The sequence below is a fragment of the Aquila chrysaetos genome, chromosome 8 (assembly GCF_900496995.4).
Source record: "Aquila chrysaetos chrysaetos chromosome 8, bAquChr1.4, whole genome shotgun sequence".
NCBI lineage: Eukaryota > Metazoa > Chordata > Aves > Accipitriformes > Accipitridae > Aquila > Aquila chrysaetos.
In genome coordinates this window covers 43196046-43216157 of record NC_044011.1, presented here as the reverse complement: position 1 = coordinate 43216157, position 20112 = coordinate 43196046, and the positions used below count along the sequence as shown (strand labels likewise).

At 45.1% G+C, this 20112-nt stretch overlaps 1 protein-coding gene across 26 annotated transcripts in view; it reads right to left on the bottom strand.

Moving 5' to 3' along the window:
• Positions 1-20112, bottom strand: part of GRAMD1B (GRAM domain containing 1B) — a 144156-nt gene that overhangs the window by 48240 nt on the left and 75804 nt on the right. Inside the window, exon 1 of one of the 26 annotated variants that reach the window (XM_030023652.2) lies at positions 19563-19763. The exons of 18 other annotated variants lie outside the window; for them this stretch is intronic. In XM_030023652.2, coding sequence (XP_029879512.1) covers positions 19563-19585 — 23 coding nt within the window. In that variant the 5' untranslated portion in view covers positions 19586-19763. 7 more of the 26 variants (XM_030023660.2, XM_030023662.1, XM_030023661.2 and 4 more) reach the window with 7 other exon arrangements.

Sequence of the window (20112 nt, the reverse complement as noted above, 5' to 3'; positions counted from 1 at the left end):
CCAGCTGCCCTCCTGTGACGCATCGCCAGTTCATCCAACTTCAACCCCCTTCTGCCTCTCTCCATAGCCCCAGATGTTATGAGAGTAATAAGTGCCCCTTCGGGGGTGGGGGATGGGGGAGACAGTAGGCGTAAAGGGAAAAGGAGGAGGGGTGAGGGGAACGAAAGCTGAAAAAAAAAAAAACAATCAGATTTGCTCATCGGTTGTTTCAAACAATCGAAAAGGCTGCTTTAGCAATTCCACTGCAGGAGAGGCAGGGCGCGTGCATGGGGGAGAATAAGGAAAAAAGGAATCAGCCCGTGGAAGGGAAAAGAAACGAAGCATCTCTGCAACATGATGTCACGCTGTCTGCTTTCAAGTCCCCCAAACAGAAAGGAGCAGCAGCAGCAGCAACCAACATGGACTCCAGATTTAATCTGCCTCGAAAGCGTATGTCTCAGGCGGTAGATTTGCTCGGCGGACCTGCGCTGAGCACAGCACACGCAGCCCTTCGCCTCCGTCTTCCACACGCATCCACGCACACGCGTGCACACGCTTACAGAGACCGCAGACGGCACGTACGCGGACACACACACACACACCCCGAGGGGAGAGGAAGAGAGGCATCAGCAGAAGGAACAGGAGAGCAGCACTAACCTGGTAGCCATTAGGGACCGTAGCGCGGCGCGGAGCAGCTAGGAATTCATTCATTCATGCACTTGTGCGTGGTGGGGGGAGAGCGCGGGTGGGCCGGCGGTGAGGTGGGAGGGTGCTCACCTCCCGCACCATCTCCGAGCCCTCCCCGAGGGGAAAGAGGGAGCACGGGGGTGCTCGGGGCTCCTCACGGGCCCCCAGAGCCCCCTCTCTCAGCTCCCTCGCATGCTGCTCGGGCTCCTGCCATGGCTCTGCCTCTCTTCCCGCCCCCCCCCCCCCCCCCCCCGCTTTGTGATTACGATCGAGGTCTGCGCGCGCCTCTCCCCCACCCCACCCCCCCCCGCGCTTTCACACACGCACACGCACACACACACACACGCACACGCAGGCAGGCAGCCTGTGGGCTGCCGGCTTTCCGTAACGCAACCCCCTTAACGCCTTCGTGATTCGTGTCTGCCGGGGGGGAAAGGGGGAGCTCCTGCCTTCCCCCCCCGAGGTCCCCCCGGATTATTCCTGTCGCTTTTAGATGCTGTTTGTAAAGTTTGGGCAAAGCCTCCAGGTTAAGATCCTGCAGGTTGAAAAAAAAGTCAACATTCGTCTTCCCTGTGTAGACACTAGACCATTCACGCGTGTGGGAGAAAGTTTTGAAACCCGTAAGCTTGTCAATGCAAGAACAGTCAGGAAAATTAAACCCTAATTAACCGGTAGCGTGCATAATCTAAACTGAATTAAACACTGTGAGGACACACTCATTTAGAATTAAGGTGACCTCAACTCAATTTAGCTTACTTCATCTAGGAAGCTACGTTGGTTTCATTTTTCATGCCCATCCATGTGTAAACTGGCCCGGGATTTTTAAAGAAATGTTATCAAGCGAAGTTTACAACTCTACAGCAGCATTAGTACATGGCATTTCTTTGGGGGAAGTACACAGCGCTGTATCCCTACACACCCGCTCATGGACATCTTCACGCCAGAATAAGGAGAAGGGTTTCAGTCCCTCCACGACATAAATTACATAGGCTGAAGGATGAAAAAGAAGAGAGCAAAACAACCAACTAGCTTGCACTTCTCCTTCCAGTATTGAAACCAGACCTTGTCTGTGCAAGGAAATCATGTAGAACTGATCTGGAACAGCTTTCTGTACTCACACCCTCGATTTGAAGCACTAGTGACCACGTGTGAAAGTACTCTGGGTTATTTTAGGGCTTTAAATGTGAAATAACTTTCCAGCATAGACGAGCCTTAAAGAGTACCCAGAGAAGGTCCTGCACCGGTGTGGCTACAGTACTTTAAAAATTTACACCTTATATCACTCACTTCTGTTCCTCACCAGTCTCCTCCAGTCTACATTCACATCGCCCACCTTAGATGTTTATTTTCAGAGTTCCCTGTGTTATCAGCTGAGCCAGGCAAGCAAGTCCAGAGTATAATTTAGAGTACCTTAGTCAGGAGTCTGACTACAGCCAAATTTAGATGCTGCGAATGAGCCCCTCGGGGACTTACTGCTCCCCACTGTTAACAGAAGGAGCTGTGCATTGAATGATGTAAATACTCATCGCTCTGCCCTTTGCTTTCTTTTGTTGCATTCTACCCATTCCATACACGGGGTTGACCATTTTCTCTTCCCTTTAGAATCAGTCAGCTTTCAGTACTAACGTCCCAAAAGAGCATCCTTCCAAAAGGCTGATTATCCATCCTTCCACTGTAATCAAAATCAGTGGGAGCAGGAGGTGCTCTGCTCTTAAAAATCAATGTTCCAGCAGACTCATGCCACTACGCAATTCAAATGCTGCACGTGATTTTAAATTGAAAACGCTACCACCATACACGTCTTTTTCTGGATAGTACGACAGCGCCATCGATTTTTCCGTATTACTCAAAGAACACACATAGATGCACATGGGTTCACTGTGTATATGCCACCATTTTAACAAATGCTTTGCCCCATTAAGAGATCCCCCAGCTTGATGTCAATTTTGTGACATCCTTTTTTGTGACCAAGCTTCTTCACCTCCTCCGTTTACTGTGCTGCCATCACAAGCATCTAAAACACATCAACTTTCACTCCAAACATTAACTTGGCGCACAAAATCTACTTTCATAAAAGCAATCCCCGTTTTTATTCCTCTAATTCCATTAGCACACATTTGTTCAGGTTGTGTTCTTGAGGTTTTCTCTGCAGTCATGGGAGAAACTTTGGTTAAAATGAGAAAGCTTCTCATATCGTTACACATTCACAAGTGTTGGCGATATACAAAGAAGACCAAACAAAATGAATCGATAACACAATCACAAGAGCTGACAACAGTATTTGTCACTTCACCCAGTAACATCTGAATTTAGGCTTTAGATCTGCAAGTCCCCATAAGGATGGAGCTTTCTACCTATGTGGAAACGCACCGTCTCCAACAGGAGAAGTTGGTAAAGCTAAGTAACAACTGGCAATGAAGAGTTAGGGCCAAATCCCACACCATCTTGTCCTCACACACACTGACCTTCTGCCAACACAGAACTCTCTCTCAATTTTGCAATGCCTTCTTCTCAAGACTTTAGTCTTCAATTCATTTGACCATGTTTCACAGTGTTTATGGGTAAACCTGGTGTGTTTTGCCACTGGAGAAATCCACACGCAGTAGTCTTGTGGTCCTCACCAAAAACATTAAAGTATTTCTCCAATACAAACCTAAGCACGAACCAGAGCACAACAAAATCTCATTATCCCGTCCGAAAAACCAAGGAGATCAGCAGAGCCGCTATAACTTGCACCTTGACTTTTCATTTTCATACGTGACCATTACAAGTTTCACATGCTTACAAAAGTTTGTGAATTGGTCAATTTACAAACACGTTTAAAGAAAACGGCATGTAACATACGAACTTTCCTATTCCCTGTGTCCAATGCAACGGTACCTCCATATCCAAGGACGGTATAATTCCCACTGAAGCACTACATCTAGGACTGTATCTAGTTTCAACAGGTGAACAATGTGGATAAACTGGACAGGGTTCAGATAAGAGCAACGAACAATACAGGCAGTAGCAGTGAATCCATTCAACGCAGACTGGAGGTCTCGGAAATGACAAGCTTTAAACGATCACCTGGAACACAAGTCTGATAAATACTGCGTAACAGATGAAAGTGCAACAGTACCAAGTGCTGAAAGCTGAAGCTAGACAAATTCTGACTAGAGAGATGTATTTTTGGAAATAAACAAAACTAACCACTGTAACTAATTCCAGGCTCGATTATCCATCTGTGGCAAACAACATTACGCAAGGTTTTGTGTTTTCCTAAATACTGTTCTGTACCTCAAGCCAGAATCAATTCAGGCAAGCCTTATACCTTGCATTCGACATGACTTAGGAGAGATATCTGAATGGTCCCATTTCATTTTACAGTCTATGAATCTTTCAGTGTTTTTTTTTTTTTTTTCTCATGGCTTTCAAAGATGTATGAAAATGGTTGGAAGTGTGATTCTCAGCCTCTACAAATTTTAGCACGTTTTTTCTGAATGACTGTTAAGGTTTGAACAAGATACCATTTTTCAAGAGTCACACAAGAGCTACACTGACCCAAAGGCTCTGATGAAATTCAGTATAACGGCTACTTCAGATGTGGAACCATGGAAAACACACAAAGGCTCAAAGAGCAGGTCACGAAGTGGTAGGATAGATTCAATACAGGAGTTTAAGACCTACCCACTCTTCAGACAGTCAGGAGAGAAGATGAATCAAACGAAGTTCTGCATTCAAAAGCTCTGTAAGAGCAGTAGTAAAAATGCAAGACTTACTTAGAGAGAAAAGCTTCTTAGGCTTATCTGGGATGGCGTGCAAAAGGCAAAGTTATGGGCAATTTGAAAAATCACGCGACACCTCAAATGCTTTACAAACTTTATCAGATCTGCAAAATTCAATCCAGAACTCTCGGAAGGACAAATACTCTTGTACGTTTCTGGGTCTTTGCAGCACCATTCGTGTCACTATGAAGACAGCTTATTTCATGGTGATAATACTTCGATAATACTGCACTGAGAACAGGATCTTCAGGGGCCTTTTAAGGAAGCTCTTCTGAACCTAAAGCTACCGGTTCCTGTTTTGTTCAAGAGCTGCAGAACCCATTTTATGTCGCCTGGGTTTACTTGCACGTATGTCTCTCAGCCCTTGCCCTGGTACTGGTGTTAAAGAATCAAGACAAGCGCTAGGGCATTATTTCATGTGCAAAGGACAGCTTTAGGAGGGCTTGACTGCTGAGCTATTCATGGCATGACATGGTCACACACCACAGCCCAAATACTGTGGGACAAGTAGGACTACCAAGCCCTAGAGAAAGGTGAAAAGTCATACATTGGGAGCGCTCCCTCCAAGGATGCTCTAATTCAGAGCATGCCTATCTGTGGCAGGTTCTTCAGTGTTCATGCAGACAGCATGAGCTGTACCTTTACTGCCTGCTGGACTGAATGGCAGGGCTGGTTTCTGCTCTACTGTCTCAGACCCAGCTGTAACACAAGCAGGTTCATACATATTGCATCTCTCAGGTGAGAGGAAATGATGCACTGTCCAAGTAATTAAAGCCCGGGGCTGAGGATACATACATGGGAGACAGTCCGGTGCCTGAACATCCAGGCCTACAGAGCAACGAGGGGGTTTGAGATAAACTCTATATCCAGCTAGAGCAATCTTACCCTCCCTGTAAGCCACACCAGCAATACGGAAACAAACAGCAGCCTTTAAAAGTCTGTCTGCAAAATGTCTGGGAACAACGAGCACCTGGATTTGAGAACACGTAACGTTTCTTTCTCATTTCCCCTTCCCCAATAATTCTTTGCCCGCTTTTAATACGATCTATTTTGAAAACTTAAAGCTATTGAGACGGTTATTCCCCAACATCTCTACTTTTCTGCTGAGTTCAGAACAGAACCAGGGGACGCTTACACCCTCATAGTACTTCTGGCCTTGTCTTCAAAAAGAGCTAACAGAAATGTCAAGGAAGCGTGTCCTCAGGGAAAACTCAGTGTAGTGCTACAACCTCAAGATCTGCAAGTAGGATTAACATTAGTGGGTAACCGACGCATCTGGGTGGTAATGAATATTTTGCACATTTAATTTTTTTGCTCATACCACTGTTGGAACACAGAAGCTGCTTTTCTCCCAGACACCCTCTTTAACTATGAATGTATGGACTCTGCTTTTGAATGCACAGCATGGTACGGGGTGAGTTCTCTGACTAGGACATGCGGTCCTGTTTGCTAGCTCCTGCTCAGAGCACGGAACATTCTTCCAGGCTCCAGCATGTAAAATTGGTGCTACTCTTCAAACCCCACAGTATTCCCACCCTATTAAGCAATAAGGAGCATTGCCAAAACTCTTCCTTCTCCCTTGCAGAAAATGGGCTCCTAGACAGGTACAAGATCAAGCAAAAATCTTTTTAGAGTACACTGAACCGACAATGGCATTTTCATGAAGCAAGACACAGTGGCTGCTAAGAGCGCATGGATTCCTACAGTAGTGGGGGATGGAGGAGGCAGGCAATCATGTGCTCAAAGGCATGGGGAGGAAGAGGGGGAGGAGGAGAACAAGGAGAGAGAGAGAGAACAAAGTGTCAACGTCTTAACTGGGACACACAAAGAGCCAGTTCTTAGTAAGAACTTAATCCAGGATTAACAAGAGGTCAGCTACCTCTGCAAGGAGACTGCACTAAAAGGAGCTAATTAGCTCTCCTTAATTGCACAAAAGGAACCACACAGAATTAAAGACATTCACAAGTAGCAGATCCCACCTCACCTAGGAAACAGAGCCCTACCTGTTGTCCTCAACACCATGCTCAAACAATCAGCACATGGAAAGCCAAAAGCAGGAAAGGTGAAATGATGTTAGGAAAGAAGCTGCAGGGAGTTAGGCTCAGCATCAACAAGCGAAGTGTTGGAGTGGGAGCTGGAGCCTACATCGCACAGGACAAGCATTTTTAGCATGGCCAGTATCTTTATCTAGACAGTTTCTTCAGCAACAACTGCCATCACGTGTGGAACTGCCCAAGATCCCTACAGTAACTACAGCTATGACTTTCATAAACAGTATTATCCATGAGGATATTTAACACAGTTTTAGCCCTCTTTAATTCAATGTGATCTCCGAAAATGATGAGGAAGGACAGCACAAGGGCAACCAGTCAATTTTGCTGTGTAGGCCCAGCTCTGCCCTGCAGGTTGAGACTGACAGAATCACATCCCAACATGGGTAGGCATTGCATCCCGGTCAGGATAAATGGAGAGCACAAAGCAAATGCATCACAGATCATGGACAGGTAATAGCTCCGGCCTGGAAACCACCAGTTCGGGATGATGCAGTAGAAAAGGCTGGCTGAGCTCCCCTCCCACAAATTCTCTGTCTTGAATTTCTAATCATATATTACAAAGACACTTACATATCCTTAAGTCCCCTGCCAACTTCCACTCGCTACTAAATCCATCTCTTTTTTCCTCTGAAACCATTATATGTTCTGTTGTAGCGCACTGATGATAAGCTGGTGCATATTTCACCCCAGAAGCACTTGCGCTCCACTGACATATAATTTATACAACAGTCGGTGTACTTGAAAATGAAGATTAACAAGCACATCAATAACACTAACAGATGTCTCTGAGATCGAGCACTAATAAAAGTAACTCCCGTATTTATTTGTTTATAGCACCGTGCTGAGAGCTGGGCAGCTTGCATACAAAAAGGGCCCTCACCCTGAGGAGCTCATGGTGCAAGACTTCAACCGTGCAGTGAAAGGCATGAAGACGAGAGGCCGCACTGATTTCAAATCCTACTGCAATCAAGGGAGCCACCTTAGACCACCAGGGTCTGAGTGCATCCCAGCTGCAAGATCAGTGCCCAGGTTAAGAGAGGATGAAGAGAAAAAAGCAAAACAACAGGTTGACCAGGGGAAGACTATCATACACACAAAGAAAAATAACAACAGAAATAGGAGATCACCCATTAATTACAGGTCCCTATGGAATCATTAGAGTACTGCCTCCATTATCTATGTATCCTTCTTTGCTTATCCCTTCAGAGCAGAGTTAAATATCATGCCATTGTACTTTCAGTTCCATTGTGACAGTAGCCACCAGGGGACAAGCAGCAGCAAAATTTCACCTCAAACCCAACCCAAACAAATCACGTTCTTTGGATACCACTCCAAATATGAGAAAGCCACATCCCCCCCTGCTCCCAGTAACTGGGCAGCAATGCTCATATATGCTGTTCCTACGCAAGCTCAGCACAAAGAGAGAATTCCCTAACATCTGGATAAAGCTTCAATAGCTGCCATTGGAGAGAGCAAAATGCACGTCGGCTGTTCTGTGCCAGGGGCTGGGCTACACCCGGTCTCCTGGTACAGACATGCCCCACTCCTTCAATCCTCTCCACCACCATCGCTCCTCCGCTCCCTATTCCACACGGAACAGCTCAGACCCGTGAGTACGTTTATGAAGAGAAGGAAGAGGAAAAGGGCACTAATAGGCTCCAATCTCTTTCTTCAGCACTGGCTGGCGCAGTGTGTGCTTCTACGTCGTATAATTCAGTTACAGTTATGCCAGCTTCTCCATTGCTCCACGCTGTTCCAATCTGTTTCTCCCAACCAAAATCAGCCTCCCAAAGCCTTCCCCCAGAGCACTACCCCAATCTCTACCTTCAGACTCCTCCTGAGCCACCTCTGATTTTCAATCCCAACACCCATTCACACACATGGGATTCATCCCCACTCTCACCGATTGACTTTCTTAACCTTGCTTGACCCTTTCTTCCAGGATGGTCTCAGATTTCTGTAACCTTCCGCTGGGCTCACCCAGAAACTCACGTAACAACACTAAACAGCTACTCAGTCCAGCCCCCACTCCCAAGAAGACAGAACGTTGCTCTGTAAGAGTCTTGCTTGGCGTCTCTCCCCACACCCCCATCCCTTCCACCCCGACTTAGATTTCTCAGTCAAACCCTCCGTATCTCCGTCCCAGCCCTGCACTGCGTCAGGGCATCCTTTTTCCTGAGGAACTGCCTGACCTCACAACACACGCACAAACACAAAGGAACCTGCATCCACAGGAAGGAGTCCTCCTGCCTGCCTGGGAGATGAAAAAGGACGAGCTAAATGATTGCATCGCCACCTGTTACCACATCGCATTTCCCGGGGCGCAGCTGCGTGTCTTCCCTGCTCCTCTGCTCTCCGATTCTGAAACCACCATTTAAGCTGCGGACAGAAGCAATTCTGCTGGGGGAGAGATCATTAAACCATTCAGGAATCTTACTGCTCCGATGCATTTTATGCTCTCAAAAGTAGTTGACAAAAAGATTCCCCACTCTGATAACGGCTTGGCATGGCTGAAACAAAGCCTTCTTTGCAACTTGCTGCCCAGCTCTGGCATCTGAACTGGCTGCTGCCCACTAGAAAGAAAAGCACCCACTGTCTCTTTAAGAATGCCCTGCAGCCCACATCACTAGAGCTCGGTTAACCCTGGCTGCTCCTCGCTCCATTCACTGATGACAGCTATGAAATTTCAGGACTTCCTCTCTTCTCCGGCTCTTACCTACCTGTTCTGCTGCCTTGGTACAGCTTCTCCATGTTGTCGCACATCCCTGGCATCCCAAACATTTTTGCAGGGGCACTTAAGCAGAGCTTTATTAAATATCCCTGTACTCCCCGCTATAAAAACAACCAGGGAGTACTTCTGTGACAACAAAGGAGCAGAGCAGTCAGTGTGGACCTAAGCATCCCAATTACCTCTAAAGTCAACTTCCTTACTCCCACAAAGCACTCTTCTCTGACTACTTCGTCATTGCTACAGACATACCGACTCTTCGTCTTGCTCAGCTAGAGGGACTACGCACACTTCTCTAAACCTCATCGGACACAACACAAACCATCTACTTCCCCGACAGAACAGCAGGCAGCACAGCCAGCAACAGGCGAAATATTTGTCTTCAACACATGGGTATTTCCAAATATAAACTCTTTGAAAGGCCATCTTCTACAGAGAGGTTATAAAATGCAGAAGGTAACAATGTGACTCATACTGGAAGTGTATATAAACACACATACAAAAACCTGTGTCGCAAGAAAAACAAGAGACTGTGACTGATTCTCTTCCGGGCAAAGCATGAAGAACGCTACCCTACCCCTTTGTCCTTGATTTTGTACCTACTCCAAACAGGCTAATGGAGGAAATAGAAGGTCATGTCCAGCAATTAAAAGAATTGAGAAAGCAAGAAAGCAGCGCAGCTCAACAGTGCGCAGGGTGAACACAAAGCAAATTAGACCCGTTCTTGCAACACGATACAGGAGCAGGAAAGACTAATGTCATTCAGATTTGCATGGTGTGATCAATCATATCTCATAGAAGCTGATGAAATATTTGCTCTGTATGATCAGTTAATCTCTACCAGGAACTTTATTATAAGGGTGCCATATAACTAGAAAGATATTCTTATAGAACACAGAGTTCAAAGGAAAGCAACAAAAACATCACAATATTCATGAGGCTCACTTATGAAAAGAAACTTGAAGGGTAAACAAAGTGAAGTGGTCAACAAATATTTGAAGAACATAAAAACCAAAAAGAAAGAGAAGCCCTATTGAAAGGTTTTATAACAACTAGCAATAGGATTATATTGAGGGAAAAAACTAGGCTGAAGTCAAATCCTTGCAGTCAAGAGCATGAGAGAAGTGGTATAAACCCATTCACTTGCCATGTTTGTAAACAGCATTAGGTAACCGTTAATAAAGACAAAGCAGGGAACTGTCCCACATTGGCAGGAGCATGGATCAATGCCTCAATTCCATCAAGTTTTTTTCTGTCTCTAGTTCTGCTTTCCATAATTTTCTTAATAAGCAGCAGCCCAGCCCAAGGACTTCTTGGTTACTGCTGTTTGCTAGCAATGCAAGACTCTTCAAAAGGTTTGCATTTGGTTGGTGTTACAGGTGTTTGAGCGTTACAATCTAAAGAATTGTTGTGACTTGCTGTGGTTTTGTTCCCAAAACCTCCAAGTGAAACATATCCATGTGATTTTGAGTTCCACGTGGGAAATCCTGCAAAGCGATACCTAAATCATCTGAAGTTCTTAATCTGGGCTGTGATCCTTGAAAGAACAATTGTCCTTACGACAATTACAGCATTTCCAAATACGAGCAAGACTTAGGTTGCTTTGGGGCAATTATATGGATTCAGTTTGTGACTTTGGACAAGTCACCTATGAGAAGTGCAGGGGATATGGCTGGCCGGTTTGCATTTCTGACACTAGCTCTTACATCAATATAGTTTGCTCTCTTTAAAGAACTGTTTTAAACAACAAGAATGATTTTTTGCTCACCTAAGCCAAGCTTCCAGTAGGGAAGTTTTCTAGTACACCTCTATTAATAAACATGTTAAAAGTAAAAACGCCTTTAATCTCTGTGTGCCTCATCTGCAAACCAAGGTTAATACCACTTCCTTTCTTCTACCCTTTGTCCATCTTGACTTTTTAGGATGTAAGCTCTTCAGGACACAAACTGCCTCTGGAGGTGTGCATGAAAATCTCCTAGCACAGCAAGGCCCTTCTTTTAAGGGCCTCTCTCACTGTTAAACAACACAACCTTAGAAACAGATCCATTTCCAAAATCAGTTGTGCCATCACCTGTCTTTGAAACAGAAACTCGAAAGAATCAATGGGGAACCTATTGTTCCTGTTGGAAAGGTTGGAAAAATAATAACACGGGCATTTGAAGCAATGATGTGATTTTACTGCCTTGAACCAGCTGCTGAATTTTGCTCTGATTCTCTAAGCTCCAGCCCCTAGACACAGACCTTCTTTCATGGCCTACAGCTAAGCAACAGTTCGCCTCCCAAACCTCACTCCTAAAACGTACATCAGATTGAAGGCCACCACATGAGTACACCATTTCTTAATAGTTGACAGCTCTGAAACAAATATATTCCAGTTTTGAGGCCTGCGCAGCCACAACCCAATCTCCTCATGAGCAGAGGGCACTTCTTTCAGACCTCTATAGCTGCTTTATTTCTACTCCTACAGGGTCAGAAATACACCAAAATTATAGCTTTAACTTTCCACCAACTTTCTAAAATGCCTCTGTCTCCAGTGCAAACCCTTTAATTCACAGCACTTCATGTGTCATCGCTACACAAGTAAGAGATGAGACCTTCCAAACGATTTCTCTGGAATCCTCAGACCTTGCCATCTCTTCCTCCTGTCATTTAAACACAGGCTTGCTTGCTTAGTATTTCATTAAAGGAACGATTCTGGTTTGGGAGCGCTGTTCTTACACTAAAGTTATACAAGTCATCCTCCCTCCCTGCCCCGCGCCCTGCTAATTTGGTGTCTTATATTATGTGCATATATGGCCTTTTTTTTTCTGTTACCAAATCCTTGCTACTCCTGAATATATACCTCCTTCTTCCCCACCGAGTCTTTTTCATTCAACTAATTTTCTCCTCCATTTTCCTCCTTCCAGTTCCAAGGCCTGAAATTAGGTGTGGTCAAGCCACATTCTTCCAAACCTGGTATTCCAAGTGGTTTGAAAATGATTCAAAATATATCCCCCAAATATATATCTCCCCCTCCCACCAAAAAAAATCCCAAATTCCTCTTTCTCTGCTCCTTTGCCATACGCATAGAGCAGCTGTGACATTGTCAAATGAGAATGGTAGCGTTTTACTTCTTGTGTTAGTTGAAAAAAAAGCCAGAGCATCTATCCCCACGTCACTTGGCTGTGACCACAGAGAACATTCTGTCCAGGAAAAATGGTTACAGAGAATAAACCACTGGAAAATGTAAAGTATAATCAACAGTACAGACCTAAAGCTGGCCAAACGGAAAACTTTAGTAAAGGAGAAGCTCAGACGACATTCCACCATCTTGTATTCAGCATATGGCTCTGCAAGAGCATACAGAAGTTACAAAAGGAAAAGCTACTGATTTATGTGCAACATTTGTTTTGGTCTCTCCATTTCCTGAACTTAGGTATTTTATACTTGGATACTTTTATTGCTATTATATCTCAATTTATATAATTTACTTTCACCAGACTCAAAGTACTGAAATTAGCAGTTGCCATTCATTGCAAGTATCAGTTATAATAGTAATGACAGTCTGCCATTAAGATGCACTTTCTAACCAGGACTGAAATCAGAGGCACGCAAGAGAAGATTCATGCATAAACACAGAAGCTGCTTAATCAACCAAAGGAATACCACTAACTAGTTTAGAACAGAGAGCGAAGAAGAGTCCTGTTCCCAAGGGGAATTTCAGTTGGCAAATATGATTAAGCAAAAGAGATCCTGACCAGGACACAGCGATTCTTGCAGAATGTGCCACAAGAGCTTCGATGGCTCTTTCGGACCTTGAGCATGCCCGCTTGCTGAGCAGAGCAGCCCTGATCAAGCAGAAATTTTAAGCATGCGAGTGTTTCCATTTAGTTCAACAGAACATACACAGGGCAAATCATATGATTACAAATTATGGAACGCTATTCAACATACCCCTTCTAGCACTTGTCACATGTAAATATCAAACTGCTTCAGTGAGAGGGAGCACAAGGGGGGACGGAAGAGACAAATGGTGTGCCTCATTTTGCCGACAGGGAAACTGGAGCAGAGGCAAGATCATGATCCGACTGGTCAACGACAGATCCAGGTATAAAACTGGCCTCTTATGAATTCCAGCTCCAACAGCCAGAACCTCGCTTCTCATTTGAAGGGACCGAGCAGTTAAACAGCACACAATGGTCTCAGCTCCGCACTTCGGCTTTGAGAGAGAAAAACACTATCTGCTTAATTTTATCTACAGCCTCTTCTTGGCTGAATTTGGCTCCTTCCATGCTTTTTCCTCCTGCATATGTGAGGAAAAGAATCTCTGGAGAAGCCTCACTGCTTTCTCATTCATCTCATCTTAAGGCCCTGAGCAAGCAATGGCTGCAGAATTCCAGAACGGTTCCAAGCAGTTTGCCCTTCAGTTGACATTTATGAGGCTGCTGAAGGACGAGAGAGAGAGAGAGAGAGAGAGCGCGCAAGGTGATTTTACCATCTGATAAGCAGGAAAGGCAATTTTAGAGCAAAACAAATGATTAGGATTCAATTAGCCAAAATAACTGGCAGCCCAAGGAGAGATCTGAAGGAGAGATTCTGGGGGTTGGCAGCAAACTCTGCAAAGCGCAGCATCTTCATGGTGCAAGTCAAAGAACTCTTCTGTCTAGTTGCCCTCAGAGGGGTTTCAATAAGCACATATATATATATATTAGATAATAAAATGATGGACGTTTACCCAACTTTAAATCAAAAATTGATGCCAGAAACATACCACGTAACAAACAAAAAACACAAAGGGGTACTTGTGCCAGTCTATCATCACACAGAGCTACAGCAAACCAAATCTCAGATCAAGGGCTTCATAATGACTCAGTCAGTTTTTCTTCAAATAGTCTCCTTCCAATGTAATTTTTGGGTTTTTTTGGTCTGGGGTTGGTTTTTTTTTGTTGTTTTTTTTTTTTTGTTACTAAAATAGTCACTTCACTTGTACTTTATACCATATTACCACTGAAGGTATTAATTCAGTGTGGCAGTGTGCAGTCCAGGACAAAAACTGGTAATGAGCTGATCTTGGTTCTATTTCTGGCTCAGTTAGTGACTACAAGTACTGTGTGGCCAAGCGAACTGCATGCAAGATTTTTCCTTGACATTAGTGCACTTGGGTTAGGCTCCTAACTGCTTACTATCACTTCCCACTACTGAAAAGCTCAGATAAATTAGCACAGAACCTGCTACTAACCACTTTGTTGTACTATGAAACCATTTACAAAATAAATCTACCAATACTGCTCAAAGTTGTTCTTCAGGTCATCTTACTCAACACCATAACGTTTCTTCCTGTTCAAAGAGAAAGGTTAGAAACTGTACTTTATGGACAGAGGTTCAGTCAAAACGTTCAGAATATTCTGGATGCAGGGAGAGACGAGCGACCTATTAATACGGTTTCCTCTTCCTACCGCATCGACAGCAAATGGGAACATTCTGATTCGTAAGATCCATTTGCAGAATTTTTAAGGAGTGAAAGCCTCTTCCTTCTAAAATGTTAGAACCATATTTATATGTATGTGGGTCATCTTTGATGGTTTTTAGCGGAGGATTATCAGCACCTATTTCCTCCTTTTGAATAAAAAGCACAAAGAAGAAAGAGGTAGACGCAGAAGAATCGATGAAGACAGAGAAGAAAAGAACACTGAAATGTAACATTTTAACCTGTAACAGGAAGGTCGAACAGCACGATATGCACAACAGCACAATTATGTAACTTCAACAGAACTACTTTGCTAGCCTTTTCCAAAACATTGAGGAATAATTGATTTGGAAACTTATCTTTCATTTGCAGTGCATTAGAACAAAATTCATTTTCACTGCACACATTAGCTCTTTAAGTCTCTGCAGTATCTATATAAAATTGAAAACTATTGAAATGGCTTCATTGTTTCACTATGTAATTAAGGAGGCAAGAATCCCAAACACCCACATTTGTCACCTTTCTGTATTACAGCAAGTGCTAATTCTCTACAACTGAGGGCAGAACGCATCCCTTCTGTCCCTTTTTCACTAACCTGTTATTTTAGACTTCAAAGAAGTTGCAAGACTAGACTACAAGGACAGAGCTATGTAGGACTAGTGTGATAACTTATGAACCCCCCTCCCTCCCCTCCTACATACTGGTGGCCCTGAGACACTGACAAATCAATTAAAAGGGCAGGTGTCATTAGCCTGGTCTAGATACAAAGAACTCCTGAAGTCGCAGCCCTACAGCATGCATAACTGAAACTGTCTAATGTTAATCTTCGCTGCTCCCTGACATCAAACAACTAATTTTAGCTCTGCTGTTCTGTAACCCTACCTAGTTCCCATCCCACCCCCACAACTATATAATAGATCCTTCCTTCAGATAAGTAGGGTGTTGGAACATTGAGAGTTTTTTTTCTCACCCACAGGCACTAGCAAAAAAATGAATTACAGATTTATTTTAGGTAGAGCCTTTGGGCCTCATTTTCTCTGCAGGTTCTATATAGCAGGTTCTGTGGCTCAGAAACATTCCAGTCAACAAATCAGCATAAGCAATGCAGAAGGAACCACAAAAGGAAGGAAAATCGGATGAGCAGAGTTTTGTTCAGTATCCCATTTACGGGACATTAAGGTCAGCTACCCACTTGCTTTTGTGCCTGCAAGACTCTTCAGTCATTTGATTCTCATTTTTAATAAAAGGTCCAAATTAGTATCCATCTAGGCTGGATTATGAGCTCCCCACAACTCCTAACAAGGAAGAACGCCAACGGCAAGCAGCACTACCCAAGATTTGAGGGGAGGGAAAGCCTGCCTGCCCTGCTGTTGTAGTTTCTAGCTTTCTGCAATTTAAAGCTCAGGGCCTGGCTCATTACAGTCCCTAAGGATCTCTGAGATAACGGTGATGTAAGACTGGAAGCAAAAGTTCTCTCTCGTAATACCGTGTCACAACATGAAGACGTGTACGACGGTATTAAAATATTACACTGTGACATGAAGATGACCTATTAAACCAAGATACTAGGCCCTGTGATGAGACAAACGTATGCTGTCATATGACAGTAACAACATAGTAGGGGACTGCAGTATCATTTCTGATACCAGAATGTTGTACCAGAACAGTATGATGCTGCACTAGTACATCAGGACCTTGCATCATGATACAATACAGTTAACTTTTGATGTCATAAAGCTATGATGGTTATACATCAGCATTCTGCTTTACTGCAGCGTACTGTGACCACCTAATGACTCCACGGTATGCAGCTATGCTGTGATACGACACCAGATGGTGATGAGATCATTTTGGGCAGAATTAGGTGGCGTACTGCAAAAACGCATGACATCGTATTAGAGATCAGCACGTTGCCTTGTGCCAAAACAAGCTTGCACCGAGACTCAGAGATGGCCAGAGTTCCCCAATAAAACGCGCTACGTTATTTTGTGCAATCTAACAGCACGAAATGAACGGGTGGTCTAAAAACAGGCGAGAGCAAGTCCCCTTCCTAACAGTCAGAGTGGGCTTCTCCTGCTGACAGCATTCTGTCCCTGTACTACTGCCCTTCCTGGTACAGAAAGAAATCATGTGTCTTTCTGAGAACAGCTCCATAAGGAAATCTCCATTAACCCCAGCAGTGCCATCTAGAACTGGAATCACCAATTCTACAGCAAGAACCAAAAGATCTGTTTGTATGCCATACATTTGACATGGTTTTTTTCTTTAGACAAATACTAACCCTGTAAAGCCATTTCACTGCAAATATTGGAGGCTGCACAACCCACATTAAAGTACCCTTTAATGTTTGACAAACAGCAAAGAGCAGGGAACTCTGTATTCCATACTTAGATCTATGCTCCTCTAGAACCATGCCAATCAGTGCAGTAGTGACAAACACATAGACTTAGGTGAAACGGGACTTGAAATAACATCCTTAACTCACCCTTCTGTGCCTGGATGTTGCAGCGCAATCAAATAAATAAAACCACCTGTAAACATCCTAGAGGGAGAACAGAGTAACTACTGCAAAGATCCAAAATACTATATATTTTTATTAAATAAGACAAGTGATCAGAATATTTGACTTGTTTCTCTTTGGGATTCAGAGAAAGATGAAGGGGGGATGCTGAAGAGGTAGCTCAAGCAGGGCTTAGTTAGCACTCTTCAAGTGTTTCGGGGAGAGCCAGGGGAACCGATCAGGACCTTAACTGCACTCCCCACCAGAACACACGCACCCAGGACAGCACAGTGCCCCTAGGACCCTGCCAAGGAGCCTGAGACGGAGAAAACTCAGAGGGAAGAGCGTCACCTACTGAAACACCGCTAGCATTTCATCCAGCACATGAGTAATCTTCTTATGTCCCCCATCCAGCTCCTGTATCTAGCAGCATCGCTCGCTTAGCTCTGAAGTCTGACAAAATTAACAGACTGGCTTCAACCTTCATTGTTATAAATGCTGCGATAGGACTGGGCACGCAAAAGCTCTCCAATTACACGATTAACAAAAACGTCCGGTGTTGCTCATCGATAGGTACAGAAACGAATGCAGTGGGGTGCCATGTTATTGCAGATACACATGATCACGGCATTTATAACACATGCTTCGCTCTCCTGGTAGTACGCTAAGCTATTATGCAATTCATCAGCCCAATAGCATACCACATAAAGCAGCAAATCAGTACAAGAGTTGGGCTTTTTTTTTATTTAAAAAAAAAAGGGGGGGGGGAGAGAGAGAAAAAAATTGTGTAAGATTTTCAAATGCTAATAGCTATACCGTTTGTACAGTCTATGTTACACATGGCCGTGTACACATTGGAAAATTTCAAAGGCTCACAGTATAATTAAAGGAAAGACAAAATTAGAGAAATTAGAAAAAGAGATGACCTATTGAGTCATCCCTGGCTCTAGTCCGTCCCCTGGGGCCCAGTACAAGATGCTTCCTAGTGCTGTGCTACAGTGCATTTATTTTTTTACACAGGAAAAAAAAAAATAGCGATAATAAATAAAACAACCAATGAAAAATAACTTCACTGTTTTCTCACACTTTACAGGCAAGGATCTCAAAGCACTAAATTCATACTGATGCAAAACAGAAGACTTAAGAGAAAAGCTGTTATTTCTATGATTACTTCCTTTTTCATTACAGAGAAAAAGGATTAAAAAAAAGAAACAGGCCTGCACATTGCTCGTCATCCACTTTGCAATTTCGATCCAAAGTCACATTCCACTATTAACTATGGACCTGTTCCCATCTGATAAAGTTCCGATTAAATCAATTTCATCACAATAATTCAAAGACTATTTACTCCAACTAAGTAGTTTTAACATAGTAGAGATTTAAAATAGTTTTGATACACTCAAGACTTTATATAAATCATTGCTGGCCAAGTTTATATTAGAGCTACATATATATATATATATATATATATATATAACTGCATCCCTGTATGTTACGTACATACGCATTTACCTACCCATATAAAATGCAAACTTAACCAACAAAAATATTTACGTGCAAACATTTTAGATACCCACACAGCTTTGTTGACCGACTTTTCACCCACACAACATTTTCTTTCACTGCCCGCTTGTCCAAACCTGGAGAGTTTTCCCCTCAAACACCCAGGCACGATCAAAAAATTAAGGAGCACTTCAGTACCTTCCAGGAAGCTGTTAGTTCCCTCAACTCCCAACTCTAACACATTATTACAGAAACACGCCAGTAAGGTGCATCCCCAAAAGCAGCTACTTAAAGGACAAGCTGAGCAGGAACCACTCCACGCACATAGGATTCAAAACATTTTCTCCACCTTTCTTCGGAAAAAACCGCACATACTGATTTTCTCTGTACGCAAATAGGTACCGAGTCCAGACGCTCAGGTGTGCGGGTGCTATGTGCGTGCATACACAGATGCAAATTCATGCACAGCCATAGCGAAAGCTGGGAAGAGGAGGAGGAGGAGGAGAAGGGGTGGCGGCAGCACGGAGGAAGATGCAGCCAGACCAGAGGGAGGCTCACGGCAGCACACAGTCCTGATGCAGAGATGCCCGGACAGGAACGGCCCGTCGTCGCATCTATTCCCGCTGACTCCCCCGGCGGCTCCCTCCTCCCAGCCGCAGTCTGGCTCTGCCCCCGGCGGCCAGCACAGAGAGATGTCCCCTCGGCGGCGGTGCTGCAGCGGCCCGAGCTTTGCGGCGCAGGCACCGGCCAACTTAGCGGAGCGAATCCCTTTCCTTCGCCGGCCCCGCCGCCTCCCCCCGCCGCTGCGGCGCGCCGCGGGGCTGGGAAGGAAGAAGATTTCGGGGGTGGAGGGGGGGGGGGTGACCGCATCGCCCCCCTTCCCCAGCGCTCTGCTTACCAGGCGAGCTTGAACCCTTTCATTAGTACAGTCACGATAATCCGATGCCCGTGTCCTTGTCTACCCACTGACAGCTCCAGAGGTCCCAGGACATATTGGAGGAGACCCGGCCGGCGAGCGTCCCCCGGGGAGCGCCGAGCCCCATGCGCAGAGCCCCCCGCGCAGGGGCACGGCCGCCTCCCGCCCTCGGCCCCCCCCCAGACCCCCGCCGAGAGGCAGAGGGCTCCCCGCACTAGCAGCGCCAGGGGCTGAGCCGCCCCGCTCTCTGCTGAGCATGTGCAGCACCGGCAGGACAGCGCGTCGCGCAGCATGCCATGGCAGCCGGGCGGCCCCGCCGCGCCGCCCCCCCCGGGGCGGGGGGAGGCGGCACTCGCTCCCCGCCCGGCCTGCGGCGGGGCTCCCAGCCGCGGCCGCGGCTCCCTTCGGTGGGGAGCTCGGAAAAGGGGAGCGCGCCTTCCCGGCCTCTCGGCCCTCCCAGTGGACGGGCAGGCAGAGTACCCCCCCCCCGCCCCCGCGCTCCCTCTCGTTCTTTGCGTGGGGATTAACTAAC